Genomic DNA, 13157 nt, shown 5'->3' on the forward strand with positions numbered 1-13157 from the left:
CTACCGAAGCAGTTATTGTAAAGCCAGACAAGAGGAATCTCAGGAACTGAAACACGACTTTGCTCGCTGATCCTCCATTCCTGCAGCGTAACCCCCCGCTGACTGCGTGCTTGCCACCAGCTGGGTGTTTGAAGGGGAGCTGCTTAGCTGAGAAGTGCGGAGCAGAGAAGCAGGCCTGAATTCCTCCTGAGATTTTCCTTTTGAAGGTTAAGAAAGATGTATCAGCCCTGGGAAGGTGGTTTCTGGCCAGATACCTTTTCCCTTTTTCTTGTAAACTGCAGCATCAAGGTGATAAAAGCATTCACGGTGTTTGTGCAATGCTGAACAAACCCAAGTGTGGAAAAAGGGGATGGATATCCTCTGGGGTGTGCGTGTTCAGGGTGACTCGTGCTGGGCCGTGACTGCTTTGCCCTTCCTCCCCTGGGAAGCTGTGTCCACCCTGAGAGGATGTTATATCCCGCATCCTCACCGATAAGATCCTTCCCCCTCCAGCACTCAGCACCGTGATTGTCCTCCCAGTCCCGGGGATGCAGGGGCTGGCCCTCCTGCCTGGCACAGCCTGGCACTGCAAGCAGGGCCATCCTGGCACATCCCCCTCCTCTGCCATCCGTGCACCTGTGCTGCTCTCTGGTCTGGCTCAAATCCAGCAGCGTTTTATCACTGGGCTCTGCTGGGATGGAGCTACCCCATCTGCCTGGCAGGGTGACATTTGGCTGCTGTGGGGTGGCTATGGGCTGTGCAGCACAGGGTGCAGGCAGATGCCACGACCATTTTGCTCCAACCCTTCCTGGCCAGGTTCTGTGCCTCTTCTCCCCCACTGCTGCCGCACACTCAGTGCCGCTCTCATCGCCCTCCTCTGCTTTCACAGCCGCTCCCCCTCCCCGCTGCAAGCCACCGAGAAGGAGAAGGAGAGTCCTACGGAGCTAGCGGAGAGGTGTCTGCGGGAGCTGCTGGGCCGAGCGGCATACGGCAACATCAAGAACGCCATCAAACCCGTCCTCATGTAAGTGATGCATCCCTCCTTTTTGGCACAAGGGAAACTGAGGCATGGGGAAACAGCCAATGCAAGCCAGAGCTAGGGCGAAGGCATGGGCTCCTCTGGCTCCCCTTGGCACAGTACTGGAGATGGGGACTGGGTTTCAGGCGGAGTTATAATTTTTGGATGCAATGAGGAAGATGGCATGGGATAGATAACTGTCGCTGAGAAGAGTCACCCCGGAGGGGAATTTGTGTCCCTGCCCTCTCCTGCAGTGTTTGCTCCCTGCTGCTTCTGGCCATCCGTGGTGCTTGGTGCTGCTTTGCACCCCTGCAGGGTTTTGGGGACCGACAGTTACTTTCCCCTCCGTTTCCATCTCTTCCCCAGCCACCTGGATAACCACTCGCTCTGGGAGCCGAAGATTTTTGCCACTTGCTGCTTCAGGATCATCATGTACTCGATCCAGGTGGGGAGCTGGCAGGACTCTGGCCGGCGGCACCGGTTGCGGATGCACGTGTGTGCTTGGGAGCGCCCGCGTCTGCCTGGGCTGAGTCAGAGCCGCCGCATTGCCGCATCCCGGCAGTGCCGAATCCGAGCTCAGGCAGTGAGCTCGGCCACCAAGCGTGCCCCAAAACAGGCTGGAGACAGGGAGGGTTTGGGTTTACGGCAGTGTGGGCTGGGGGCCCCGTGGGTACGCGGGGAAATGTCTGCTAGGCGTTAGTCTGGCTGTGTGCCAGCCGTGCGTGTTTTAGAACGCTGCTGGTGGAGCTTGTATCTCAGTCCCGAGAGCGATTCCCTCCCTCTCAGCGGAAAGCAAAGCCCTGCTGAATCAGACGGGCTAGCGGTGCACTGTGAGATGCTCCAAAGGAAGCGGTTAGGCTCCGATGGAAAGCTGCCTCTTTCCAGATCGCTGCTGTGTAAATCAGCCCGAGCTCCTCGTCCCTGCAGAAAAGGAGAGGGGCTCTTGGGGGTGAAACGTGCCCCGGGCAAACCAGGCGTCATGACAGTGCCTGCAGCCCAGCATCCCCGTCTTTAGACACGGAGATGCTCAGAGACAGACCCTGTCAGGCTCTGCCCTTCTCACCGGGGGCTATGGAAATGCAGTTTAGGTAAACTCTAAAGTGATTGGAAAAGGTCTGCCCATTCTTTCTCCATGTGGATCTCGATGAAACTCTGTTTGCATGGGTCCCTGCATGCTGTTGGGCATGGTGCTGCCTTCCCACCCTGCTCCCACTTTGCTGAGGCTGTCCCGGACCTGCTGCCCCACTTCACCCCTTTGGGAGTTTGCTTCACTTCTGGACTCAGCCAAGTCATGGCTCTGCTTGGAGAACTCTTACAGTGAAAAGCAGATCGCCGCCTCCTGCTCTCATTTCTTGTTTTTAATCCTGTAAACCGCCTAAAACCCTTTACAGTGCTACTAGATTTTATAGAATCCTGTTAATGCATGTTGGAGGTGTAAGGTCACAATAACCTTTTGAAGTGGGAAACCCTGGCAAAAATCAAATCCTTTCTTCCTGAAATCCCCAGGATTAATTGTCACAATTTCCTTAGATCTGTACAGCTCTTTAGATCATTTTTCCCGTGCAAATTGCTCCAAACTCTTGCTTAGTCATGTAAAACAGGCTTCTTCCAAGTACCTCCTCTCATTTTGCATCCGGAACTGTCTTGGAAAGAAGCAGGCGGGGACTCAGTGCAGCTGGGTGCATGTGCAGGATTCATCCCCGGTAGCCATGTGGTTAGAGAAACGGGCTGTCACCTTGTGCGTGCGGCACCCACACTGACGTTCATGCTCTCTTTCCAGCCGCAGCACTCCCATCTTGTGATCCAGCAGCTCCTGGGGCACCTGGATGCCAATAGCAAGAGTGCAGCCACTGTGCGTGCAGGCATCGTGGAGGTCCTTTCGGAAGCAGCGGTGATCGCAGCCTCCGGTTCTGTTGGTAAGCTGATCAATTTATCCTCTTCATCCATCTCTTTGCCCTTTTGTCACAGTCGGACTGGTGAAGGGGTGCCAGAGGTTTGGGCTGGGTTCTGGCGTGCGCCCAGATGTGAGCTGATGATGGGGGATCTGGTCTGGAGCATCCAGGGATGCTGGGGATCAGTTCTGTGCCGTTTCAGTGCTCCCAAATGCAACACCTGTGCCCACGTGTAGTGACCTAAACCTAGAGGGCTCAGTCCAATGCCGACCTTTGCCTTCGTGACAAGGGGCAAAAAGATTTTCAGGGGCTTGCTGTGGATATGCTGAGCTGACCCTGCTCCTGGAAGGACATTTCTCTCCTCTCTTGACCAGGGAAGCTGGTGGGGGTTAAAAGTCACTGTGTGTCTGGCCAGACTGTTTTTCAACCTGTTTATGGGGTGACGAGATGCATAAACCACACTGTCCCGGAGGAAACTACAACGTCCATCTCCACGGGGAAAACTGCTGCTCTCCGGTGATGCTCCCCTCTCGCCCTCCCAGGCCCCACGGTGCTGGAGGTGTTCAACACTCTGCTGAGGCAGCTGCGGCTCAGCATTGACTACGCGCTGACGGGGAGCTACGACTGTGCCGCCGGCGTCAGCACCAAGATCATCAAGGAGCATGAGGAGAGGATGTTCCAGGAGGCCGTCATTAAAACCATAGGTGGGGTGTCTCGCTGTGCCTGCTGAGCGGAGGGTTTCTGCCTTGTGCATCTGCAGGATTATCTGGGGTGAAATAAAGTCACCCTCATCCTAAAAGCCGTGATGGGAAATAAGATTTATCTGTTGTGGTGCGCTGCAAGCGTGGCAGCGGGTTATCGGCAGGTGGCATTGCATCCCCAGCCGTCCCTGGCCGATCTGCTGTGTGCAGGCAGAGTCGTGTTTCTGCCTGGGTAGGAGACCCTGAAAGGGACAGGAGGGAAAGGGGGCAGACATCAGCCTCCTCCAGCCACTGAGGATGGGGATGCACCAACCCCAAAAAAGGAAGGGGTGGAGGCAGGGGTTGGCATCTCTCAGTCTCACCCTGCCTGGGTTTGGGGCTGCCCCACCTGGGAGGTGTTTTGATGGGTCTTGAATTGCCCTGAAGGTAAAGTTGCCTGCGAGTACCGGATCCAGGCAGGCCTTGTCCTATCCTAGCCTGGCTGGGGGGTCCAGCAGCCGGCTTGGAGCGGGACAGACCCCACAGCACTGGGTACTTCTGGGGTCAGTGGGTAGTACCTGCACGCTGCCAGCTCGCTTTTGTCCCCACAGGGTCCTTTGCCAGCACGCTGCCCACCTACCAGCAGTCTGAGGTGATGGTCTTCATCATGAACAAAGTGCCGCTACCCTCCTTGCAGCAGTCCATCGAGGCTGGCAAAGCTGGGTGAGAACAGATGCCTGCCTTCCTCTCCATTCTCCCCCCTGCCCTGCTCTCCCTGCCGCTGTCCTCTGTGTGTCAGTGTGAAGCTTTGAACACGGAGCTGAAAGTGCTGGGGAGCTCCTGAAACTGTTCCCACCTTGAGGTGATCTTTGGGGACAGAGTGGGATGTGGGCACATTATCAGAAAGGCCGAGCATCAAGAACTTCCACCGCAGAGCAAGGGAAGCTGAGCAACGTGCAGTCCTTGTTTAAAATGGTTTGCTGTCTGCTGCAAATGTGATGACAAGAGCCCCTTGAAACGCTAGAGCATCAAGGGGAAAAGGTGTTTACAGGCAGTGGTGCTGCAGTTGAATTCTGCATTTCTTTGGGTACCTGCTGAGAGATTCAGCTGTCAGGAGCTCGGTCCTGGGGTGTCATCCAAAACTAGCCAGGAACTAAAAATAATTTTTCAAGGGAGTGACTTCAGATGTCTCAGGGCAGCAAGGTGGCTGCTGGTGAGTGAGGGCTGCCCATGGCTTTTGAGAAGCTCGTGTATGACTTTGTGGGACTGACTGTTCATCCCTGCCTCCCACCGCTGGTGCATGGCCCCTCTGAGCTGCCTCGGAGCTTTTATTAACTCTGAGCGGGAGGTGGTATTTATACCCGGCGGTGGAGGAAGAGGAGGAAGGGAAAACACCCAAACAACATAATTGCTTAAGAAGTGTGGGAACAGACCATGAGAGCTATTTGGAGCGAGGGTATCAGCGCTGAAACATGTAGGTAAGGAGCAAACAGATTTTCATGCTATATTTATCTTAAAGTACGGTCAGGCTCTTCCCACTTGTCTCTGGGAGAGAGACTTCGCTGGCTGATAGGAGACACGCTCGGCTCCTTACTCACATGGGGGTAATTCCTGACGCCTGCGTTCAATCCTGATTCACACGGTGGGTGCTGTGTGCCATTCGGCCAGGGCAGCTTTCCTTGCTGCAGGAGCAGAATCTGGCTCATAGCCCCAGGATGGCAGTCATCTCTCAGTGTTAGGCTGACCGTGCCAGGCTGTTTGTCATAATTCCTTTATCAGCTCACGAGCTTCCTCCAGGAGAGTTTTTAAATCTCATCTGACACTGTGTGAAGGTTGATGCTTGCTCTGGGTGTGTAGGTGAACCAGGAGTTTGCAGAGGAGCTGCAGCCTGCAGTTCAGCTTATGGGGATGCTACCATTTGCGGTGTAGCTCAGTCCCTGGGCAGAAGTAGGCAGCACAGGCAGCGCATCGTGGGACGGCTTGGAAATCCCTTGGGAGCTCCATGTGTCACCCCAGGACTAGGAAAATCTGAATTCAGATGATAGAGAATTCAAGATTTCTTCTTTTTTCCATACCACCCCCCCCCCCCCCCCCTACATCTCTGAAGTAGCAGTGTGGTTTGTGGTGGCTTTGCAAGAAGCGAGACGGGAGCAAGGAGCAGGGGTGACTCCATGGACAGAAGGGTTTGGGCTTTGTCTCGCCAGTTTTCAGCTGCGTAAAAGTGAGGAGCCTGTTCAGCGCCAATGCCTGGTGTCCCTTGGGAGTCACTGTGGGATGGGGACATCCAGAGATTGGTTGATCATCCTGAGCTCAGCTTGCACCTGCAAGTGCTGCCTTGTTTCTGATGCCTATGGCAGGATGTATACTTTGATATTCATCCTTCCTTTAGCAGCCTTTTTGCTGGCTGTTAAATCTGGAGCTCGTTTGCTGGAGACCTTTACAGCATGGTTGTTTATGGTGATGACTCTCGGGGAATCTGGTCCTGCCCTTTCTGAGGCTTTTCCATCTTTTCAGTATGGAAGGAGAGCTGTCTTGTTTTCACTCGGATTTTACCATTTGTTTCCTCTCTCCATGGCAGGGAGAACCGGAATCGACTGACACAGATAATGCTCCTGAAGTCCCTCCTCCAGGTATGAACGTGTCACCATCCAGGAGCATCCAACCCCCACCAGACCCGTGGGGTCCCAACTGCTGGCATGGCAGAGCTGCTGGGGTGGTTTAGGAAAAGCTCAAGCTGTACTTAGTCTTCTCTGCTTACATCCTCTCTTTCTTGGTCTATTTTAACCCCCCAAAGGGACACTGTCACATTGCCTCCCTTTTTCTTTGATGCTTGCAGGTCTCTGTGGGCTTCCAGTGCAGCAACATGCTCACAGCACTTCCCAGCGCCTTCCTGGACAGGCTGCTTTCTGCAGCCCTCATGGAGGATGCTGAGATCCGCCTCTTTGTCCTCGAGATCCTCATCAGCTTCATCGATCGCCATGGGAACCGGCAGAAATTCTCCACCATCAGGTATGTCCTGGGGGCTCCCCAACAGGGTTGGGATCTGCAGAGCAAGCTTGCGAGGGAGATCTGCTGGGCTGGGAGCACTGGCAGGGTTATTAATAAATCTGGTACCAGTTCTGGGGTGGTTTAATGCTGTGAATCGGTCGTGTCTCTGAGAGACTGTGGCCAGAGGGACATAGGACTGTGCTGCTGAATGTAGCTGTGGTTAGACAGTGGTCCCAGGAAGATGTGCAGGAGCAATAACCTCCTTGAGTGGGCTCATCGACTGCATTGCATCCCCATGGATAGACCTCCTGGGCACTTGTGTTATCCGTGCTGTGTTACCTTGGAAGAAGGTGACTGTAATCCCAGATGGAAACATCTCCATGGGTCTTGCTGTCATCCTCCTAATCCACTTTGCCTGCATGCTTCATTGTCACCTTGCCTTTGTGTTCCTGAGCACCACTGCCTTGAAATCCTGTAGTGATTTGGCTCAGTACTCTTGAATATCTGACTTGCTCAGATGGGATTTAAAAGCCACCTTTAGCTTCCCCACTCGGTTCCTCCCAGACGGCTTGTTCTTGGCCAGCAGCTCTGTAGGCCTGCAGGAATCGTGCCTTCTCCCTCCGGCATCTGAGTTTTCCCTTCCCCTTGACCTTTCCTTGCAGCACCATCAGCGACATCTCGGTCCTGAAGCTGAAAGTGGACAAATGCTCGCGCCAAGATACTGTCTTCATGAAAAAGGTAGTGGCAGGGTATGGGTCAAGCTGTCCTCGTGCAGACCGGTGTGAGGACTGTGCGTCTGTTTCCCCAAGTCGCACTGAGCTGTGGGGGAGTCCTGTGATGCCTCTAAGCCTGGGGATGTTCCTGGGAAAAGCCAGTGGGATTCAGTCTCCATCAGCACTTCGTGTGTGGGCCTTTCTAGACTCCTAGTTCTGCTATTTGCCCCAAGGAATGAGTACCCCAGGATGTGCTGGTATCCCAAAAGCTGTTTATCAAGTGGCTTTGGGATTTGCCTGATTAATTAATTAATTTTTATTTCCCCCCCCTCCCCACTTAAAACATTTTCAGGGGTGGTGCAAACCCCTCTGGAGCTAACTTGAGGCCAAGAGAGGATCAGTTCATTACTTTGCACACACCAGGGAGCAGCAATGCAGCCCCTCAGCTGAAAACCACAGGTTTCCCTCGCACCAGTATGTGCCCTGCTCTGTCCCATGCCTTGCTGTCAAGCAGTGTGTCTTGGGGCTTTATTTCTCTGTTGTGGTCTGAGCCGTGATTTCTGTAATGCTTCTGCAACAGAGGCATCCTTTCCCTGGGCTCGGTGCTGCGAGTGCTGTTTGCCTGCCCTGGGCTTTGCTCTTGGACTTGCCGGTGCCTTTTCCTCATCAGGGTCCAGCATGGAATGGTGAAACACCACCCAATAGCCACAGCTCCCGCTCCCTGGGGTTTGCTTTGTTTGCTTGGTGACCGGAGGAGCTCTGCTCCCTCCTGCATGGATGGAGGCTCCTTTGCTGGGCCCTGCGGCTTTTCTTTCTCTGCATTGATGGCAGTGTTGCTCACAGGGGATGCTCAGGAGGTGACCACATCCTTCCATGTCCCCACAGCATGGCCAGCAGCTCTACCGGCACATCTACCTGATATGCAAGGAGGAGAGCAATGTGCAGGCTCACTACGAGGCTCTCTACAGCATGCTGATGCTCATCAGCATCGAGCTGGCTAACGAGGAGGTTGTGGTGGACCTCATCCGCCTGGTGCTGGCAGTGCAGGTAGGCAGGGGGGGAGCTGGGTGTGCCACTGGTGCTCAGCACCGTGGGGTGGGCAGGGTAGGATGCGATGGGAAGGAGCCTCTGGGAGGGGAGTTGTTTTGGAGTTGGGGTCTCTGAGGAAGCAGGGTGCAGGTGCCTCACCTGCTCTCAGCTTCTCCCACCAGAGTGGGATCAGACCAAGATGCTGGGGAGACCCCTTCGTCGCCTTGCCAGCCTCTGAAATGCTGCAAACCCAAGCTCCAAAAGCTGGGATGTTTGCGGGGCAGGTGATGGCACAAGGTGGATGAGGACCACCCTGGGGCCTTGTCCATCTTCGTCTCACAGGGCTGTGTCTCTGCTGCAGGAGATTGCCCAGATCAACGAGGATAACTTGACAGCATACAACCGCTGCGCACTCTTTGCCCTCGGTGCAGCTTACCTGAACCTCATCAGCCAGCTCATCACGGTGCCCACCTTCTGCCAGCACATCCATGAGGTGTGAGGGAGGGTCTGGGGACTGGAGGGACTGGAGCCTTGTCCGTGGCAGCTCTGGCGTCAGCTCTTGGACATCCATGGGGTTTGAGCTTGGCTCCTTGCTTGTCTTCTGCAGGTCATCCAGATGCGGCAGAAGGAAGCTCCCTATCTGCTCCCTGAAGATGTGTTTGTGGAGAGACCCAGGTAAGAGCCTGGGAAATACCTTCTTCCCCACTACCTGCTCCTGAGGGACTGCCATCCATAAGATTGCAGGCAATAATGGCTTTATCAACCTTTCACTTGCCTGTGCTGGTCTCCTTTCCCATCTGGGGATGGCACAGCAGGAAGGACATCAAGTGGTTTTCAGCCTGTTTAGAATCTGAGGAGGATCCCGTGCAGGTAGGGAAGGGAGTGGCCACCATGGCTAGTGCTCACAGCCGACCAAATGCCAGAATCGGCTCTGCAGGCTGATCCCTCCTCTTCTCTGGCAGCAGGATAGGTGTGGATCTGGTATGCCATCCCGCTGCTCTGCCGCACCACCAGCTTGAGGATACCTGCTGTGTGCTGAGCATCCCCAGCCCGAGGCTGGCTGGGTTGTCCCATTCCTGCGGGCACCACCTGGGCACACTTGGCGTGGGTCACGTTTGGTGGTGAGGTCCCTTACGCAGACACTGCTTCCAATGAGTGCCGCTGCTCCCTTCAGCCAGTCCCTAGGTCAGTGTGGTCCTCCCTGAGCACATCCCTATCCGTTGTGGTGGGTCGAGAGCCTTTCTGGGTCTCTGGCTTTGTGCTGGTGTGTGCAGAAATAGCATGATGTATCCGGCTGCGCTGGAGCGAGGCAAAGCCCTGAGAGCCCTCTGTTTCTGACCCAAAGGGACTGGAAACCCTGCTGGCACGGCTCCCCGAGCAGGAGGGATGCTGCCCTCTCCATTGCTTTTTCTTTGGCTCCATAGGTTGAGCAAGAGCCTTGACCGCCTGGGCCCGGAGGTCTTCTTCTGGCAGAGCAAGATCAGCGAGGTGCTGGGTGGCAGCGGCTACAACTCGGACCGGCTCAGCACACCCTACATCCCCCAGCTGACAGGTACGCAGCACCCTGGGGCATCCTGGAGAACTGGGAGGGGAGGAAACTGGTGCCTTGCTCTGCACAGTTACGGGAGCGTGAAGTTCTTGTCCTACATGTGGCCCTGTTGTTTTTCTGCTGTATGTTAGAGGTGCAGCCTTGGGGAAACTGAGGCACAAAGTGGTTAATTGGGAACTTCCTGGGGCTGCCACGTGCATGGCTGGCTGGACAGAAGGAGCCATGAAGCCTGCTGGGCTTGGCTCAGTCCTCAGTTCTGCTGGTTTGAATGAATTTGCATGCATGGCTTAGATGGAGTGCTGCCCTGGGGGTGGGACGTGAGGCCAAGTTCCCCAGGAGCTGCCCGTGCTCACCCCACTGCCCCCGGAGTGGCTGCAATTAGTTCTTCTGCCCTTTCTCTTCCTCCCCAGATGAAGATCGCTTGTCCAAGAGGAAGAGCATTGGCGAGACCATTTCCCTGCAGGTCGAGGTGGAGTCGAGAAACAGCCCTGAGCGAGAGCAGGTACCGTGTTAGGCCTGAGCTGCAGAGGCTGCCTCAGCCCTTTGGCACCGCGTGCTCTCAGCAGCCTGACAGTGTGCGGTTAAACCCTCTCCAATTCTTCATTTGTCTGCACCTGTCATTGCTCCATGGAGTGCAGGGGCCCATAACTCAGTCCTGGTGGGTCTGGCAACGAACCGGATCAGAAACACCCTGACCTGCCAGTGCTGACAGGACCCAACCTGCAAGGGGAGTCTGGTGGGTTGACCCAGGCTGGAGGGCCAGTGCCCACCCAAGCCGCTCTGTCACTGCCCTTCTCGGATGGACAGGGGAGAGAAAATGTAACGAAAGGCTCCTGGGTCAAGATAAAGGCAGGGAGAGATCACTCACCAATTACCATCATGGGCAAAACAGACTCAACTCAGGGAAATTAATTTAATTTATTGCCAATCAAATCAGAGTAGGGTAATGAGAAACAAAAACTGAATCTTAAAACACCTTCCCCCCACCCCTCCGTTCATCCCAGGCTCAACTTCACTCCCGATTTCTCTCTTTCCTCCCTGCCAGTGGGGCAGGGGGATGGGGAATGGGGGTTGGGGTCAGTTCATCACCCGCTGTCTCTGCTGCTCCTTCCTCCTCAGGGGGAGGACTCCTCACCCTCTGCCCCTGCTCCAGCCTGGGGTCCTCCTCCTTCTTCCCTTTCTTAAATGTTATCCCAGAGGTGCTACCACTGTCACTGATGGGCTCTATGAGACATGGGGGGGAAAGAAGCTTCTGGCAGCTTCTCACAGAAGCCACCCCTGTAGCCCCCCGGCTACCAAAACCTGGCCACACAAACCCCATACAGGGAACCACACGGCAGGAAGGGTCTCCCACAGCTGTTTGGGTGGCAAATCCTTATTTTCGGGGAGGTGTAAGGCCTGGCGAGTCCAGCCTGAAAAAACATTTTAAAAGTGCTGTTTGCCAGGAAAGATATCCCTGATCTTTAAGGAGAGAGTGTGTTTTGGTGCAAGAGTACAGCCAGGGACAGTGGTTCTGGATTGCTGTGATCTCAGAACAGTGTCCTGTGCTGTGCGTTGAACCTCATCTGCTTTTCCCGTTCCTTTAGAGAGCACCAGCGGAAGAGATCACGTACGAGACACTGAAGAAGGCAATAGGTGAGTGAGAGAGGTAGGGCGAGGTGGAGGCTGGCGTGGTGCGTACGGATGGGAACTCTCACCTCTGTGTCTGTGTGTGCACACCATGGATGGATGAGTGCCCAGCACCTCACCGTGACACCACTGCACCCAGGTCGCGGAGCAACCAGGCAGCTTCATAGCTCTGCTTCAAAGCCAGGTGCTGGAGACCCTCTCCTTGGCTTTCTAGTGATGTCCAAATCCATGCTGTCTGCTGGGGAGGTGGGGATGTGGTGGTCTGTGTGGGTGGGGAGCAGCTGAGAACCATCTCCCCTCTGCTTCAGTAGACAGCGTCGCCGTGGAGGAGCAGGAGCGGGAACGGCGGCGGCAAGTGGTGGAGAAATTTCAGAAAGCTCCATTCGAGGAGATCGCTGCCCACTGTGGCGCCCGGGTGAGTTGGTGCTGTGGCACTCTAAATCCCCACAGCTGCTCCGCTCAGGAGAGGCGGAAGGTGATGATGCGGCTCTAAATTTTACCAGGACGCTTCTCCCCTGCTCTGGTGACTGGGGTGTTTGTCCGGTTTGCACGGCTGTGGTCCCTGGGTACAGCTACACTGATACAGCCTCTGTGTCTGTGTTACAGGCGACGCTGCTGCAGAGCAAGCTCAACCAGATCTTCGAGATCACCATACGGTGAGTCAGGATGACAGCCGAGCAGGCTGCGCCAAGGGTGGCGTGCCTGACCACGAGGCCAGCGCTGGCTTTGGGGCAGTGGGAGCCACATGTGTCCCCCATCAAGGAGGCTCATGTGTTGGGGATGTGTGCCAGCCTGGGGTTGGGACCTTTAGGATGGCAAGAGGGGACAAGCAGCCTCTGGTTTGTTTGCACCAGTTTCCCTCTGCTATGGTGGCACTGGGGAGAGCTGCAAGGGTGCAGGAACGCACGTTTTCTGCACCAGGCTTTGCTTCCTCACGAAAGCTCTCTATAAACCACCTCCTTCCATCTCTTGTGTTTCAGGCCACCACCAAGCCCCTCCGGCACCATCACAGCCGCCTACGGCCAGCCCCAAAACCACTCCATCCCGGTGTACGAGATGAAGTTCCCGGACCTGTGCGTGTACTGAAGGTGGCCATGCTGGTAGGGCAGAGCCAGCGCTGTGCAGCTCGCACCAAAGGACCTCTTGGGGAGAGACTGCTGACCCCGTGGGGAGCGCATCCTTGTGTGGGACGGGTGGGGACATGGACACCGAGGCCACCCCAACATTTGTTGGCACCACAAACCCGTCTCCCGTACTTTATTTTGTGGCCCTCTGCCTCCGTTTTGCAGCGGTTGGTGGTGCAGGAGGCTCAGGGCACGGCGCCGCGGGGAGGTGGGTGTTTGCCGTGACCTCCCTCTCTGGGTTCGGTTTTTGGGAAGGGGAGAGGAGATGCTCCAGTTCTGGGCAGAGCACATTGGGCATGTACGCGTTCCTGGCATAAAGCAAACCTGTTCCCTGGGGAATCCCTCCCCACGTTGTCTGTCGGCCACGTCGCGAACCCCTGGCAAGGGGCAGGGCTGAAGCTGGAGGGTGTGAGACTGTAAAAGGCAGGAGGGGGTCTGGGGTGCGGCGTGCTGGAGCCTGGGGCAACCAGAACACCGAAGCCTGCCTGAGCTGGTGCTTGAGGCAGGTTGCTAGAGGGGGTACGGTCCCCACCTCCAGCTCCTGGTCTGCGAGCCT

General features: G+C 55.7%; 1 protein-coding gene across 1 annotated transcript in view; it reads left to right on the forward strand.

The window, feature by feature from the left end:
* Positions 1-12760, forward strand: part of EFR3B (EFR3 homolog B (S. cerevisiae)) — a 28522-nt gene extending 15762 nt beyond the window's left edge. The window contains exons 7-23 of the mRNA XM_009704361.1: positions 869-1003; positions 1364-1442; positions 2778-2913; positions 3432-3593; positions 4181-4292; positions 6148-6199; positions 6406-6578; positions 7220-7295; positions 8156-8317; positions 8661-8792; positions 8907-8974; positions 9724-9851; positions 10259-10350; positions 11435-11483; positions 11786-11892; positions 12084-12133; positions 12458-12760. Of these exons, the coding sequence (XP_009702663.1) occupies positions 869-1003; positions 1364-1442; positions 2778-2913; positions 3432-3593; positions 4181-4292; positions 6148-6199; positions 6406-6578; positions 7220-7295; positions 8156-8317; positions 8661-8792; positions 8907-8974; positions 9724-9851; positions 10259-10350; positions 11435-11483; positions 11786-11892; positions 12084-12133; positions 12458-12563 (1819 nt within the window). The 3' untranslated portion in view covers positions 12564-12760. The remainder of the gene's footprint in view (positions 1-868; positions 1004-1363; positions 1443-2777; positions 2914-3431; positions 3594-4180; positions 4293-6147; positions 6200-6405; positions 6579-7219; positions 7296-8155; positions 8318-8660; positions 8793-8906; positions 8975-9723; positions 9852-10258; positions 10351-11434; positions 11484-11785; positions 11893-12083; positions 12134-12457) is intronic.
* Positions 12761-13157: the final 397 nt, after the last annotated feature.

The sequence above is a fragment of the Cariama cristata genome, unplaced genomic scaffold (genome assembly GCF_000690535.1).
Source record: "Cariama cristata isolate BGI_N322 unplaced genomic scaffold, ASM69053v1 scaffold14477, whole genome shotgun sequence".
In the NCBI taxonomy this organism is placed as follows: domain Eukaryota; kingdom Metazoa; phylum Chordata; class Aves; order Cariamiformes; family Cariamidae; genus Cariama; species Cariama cristata.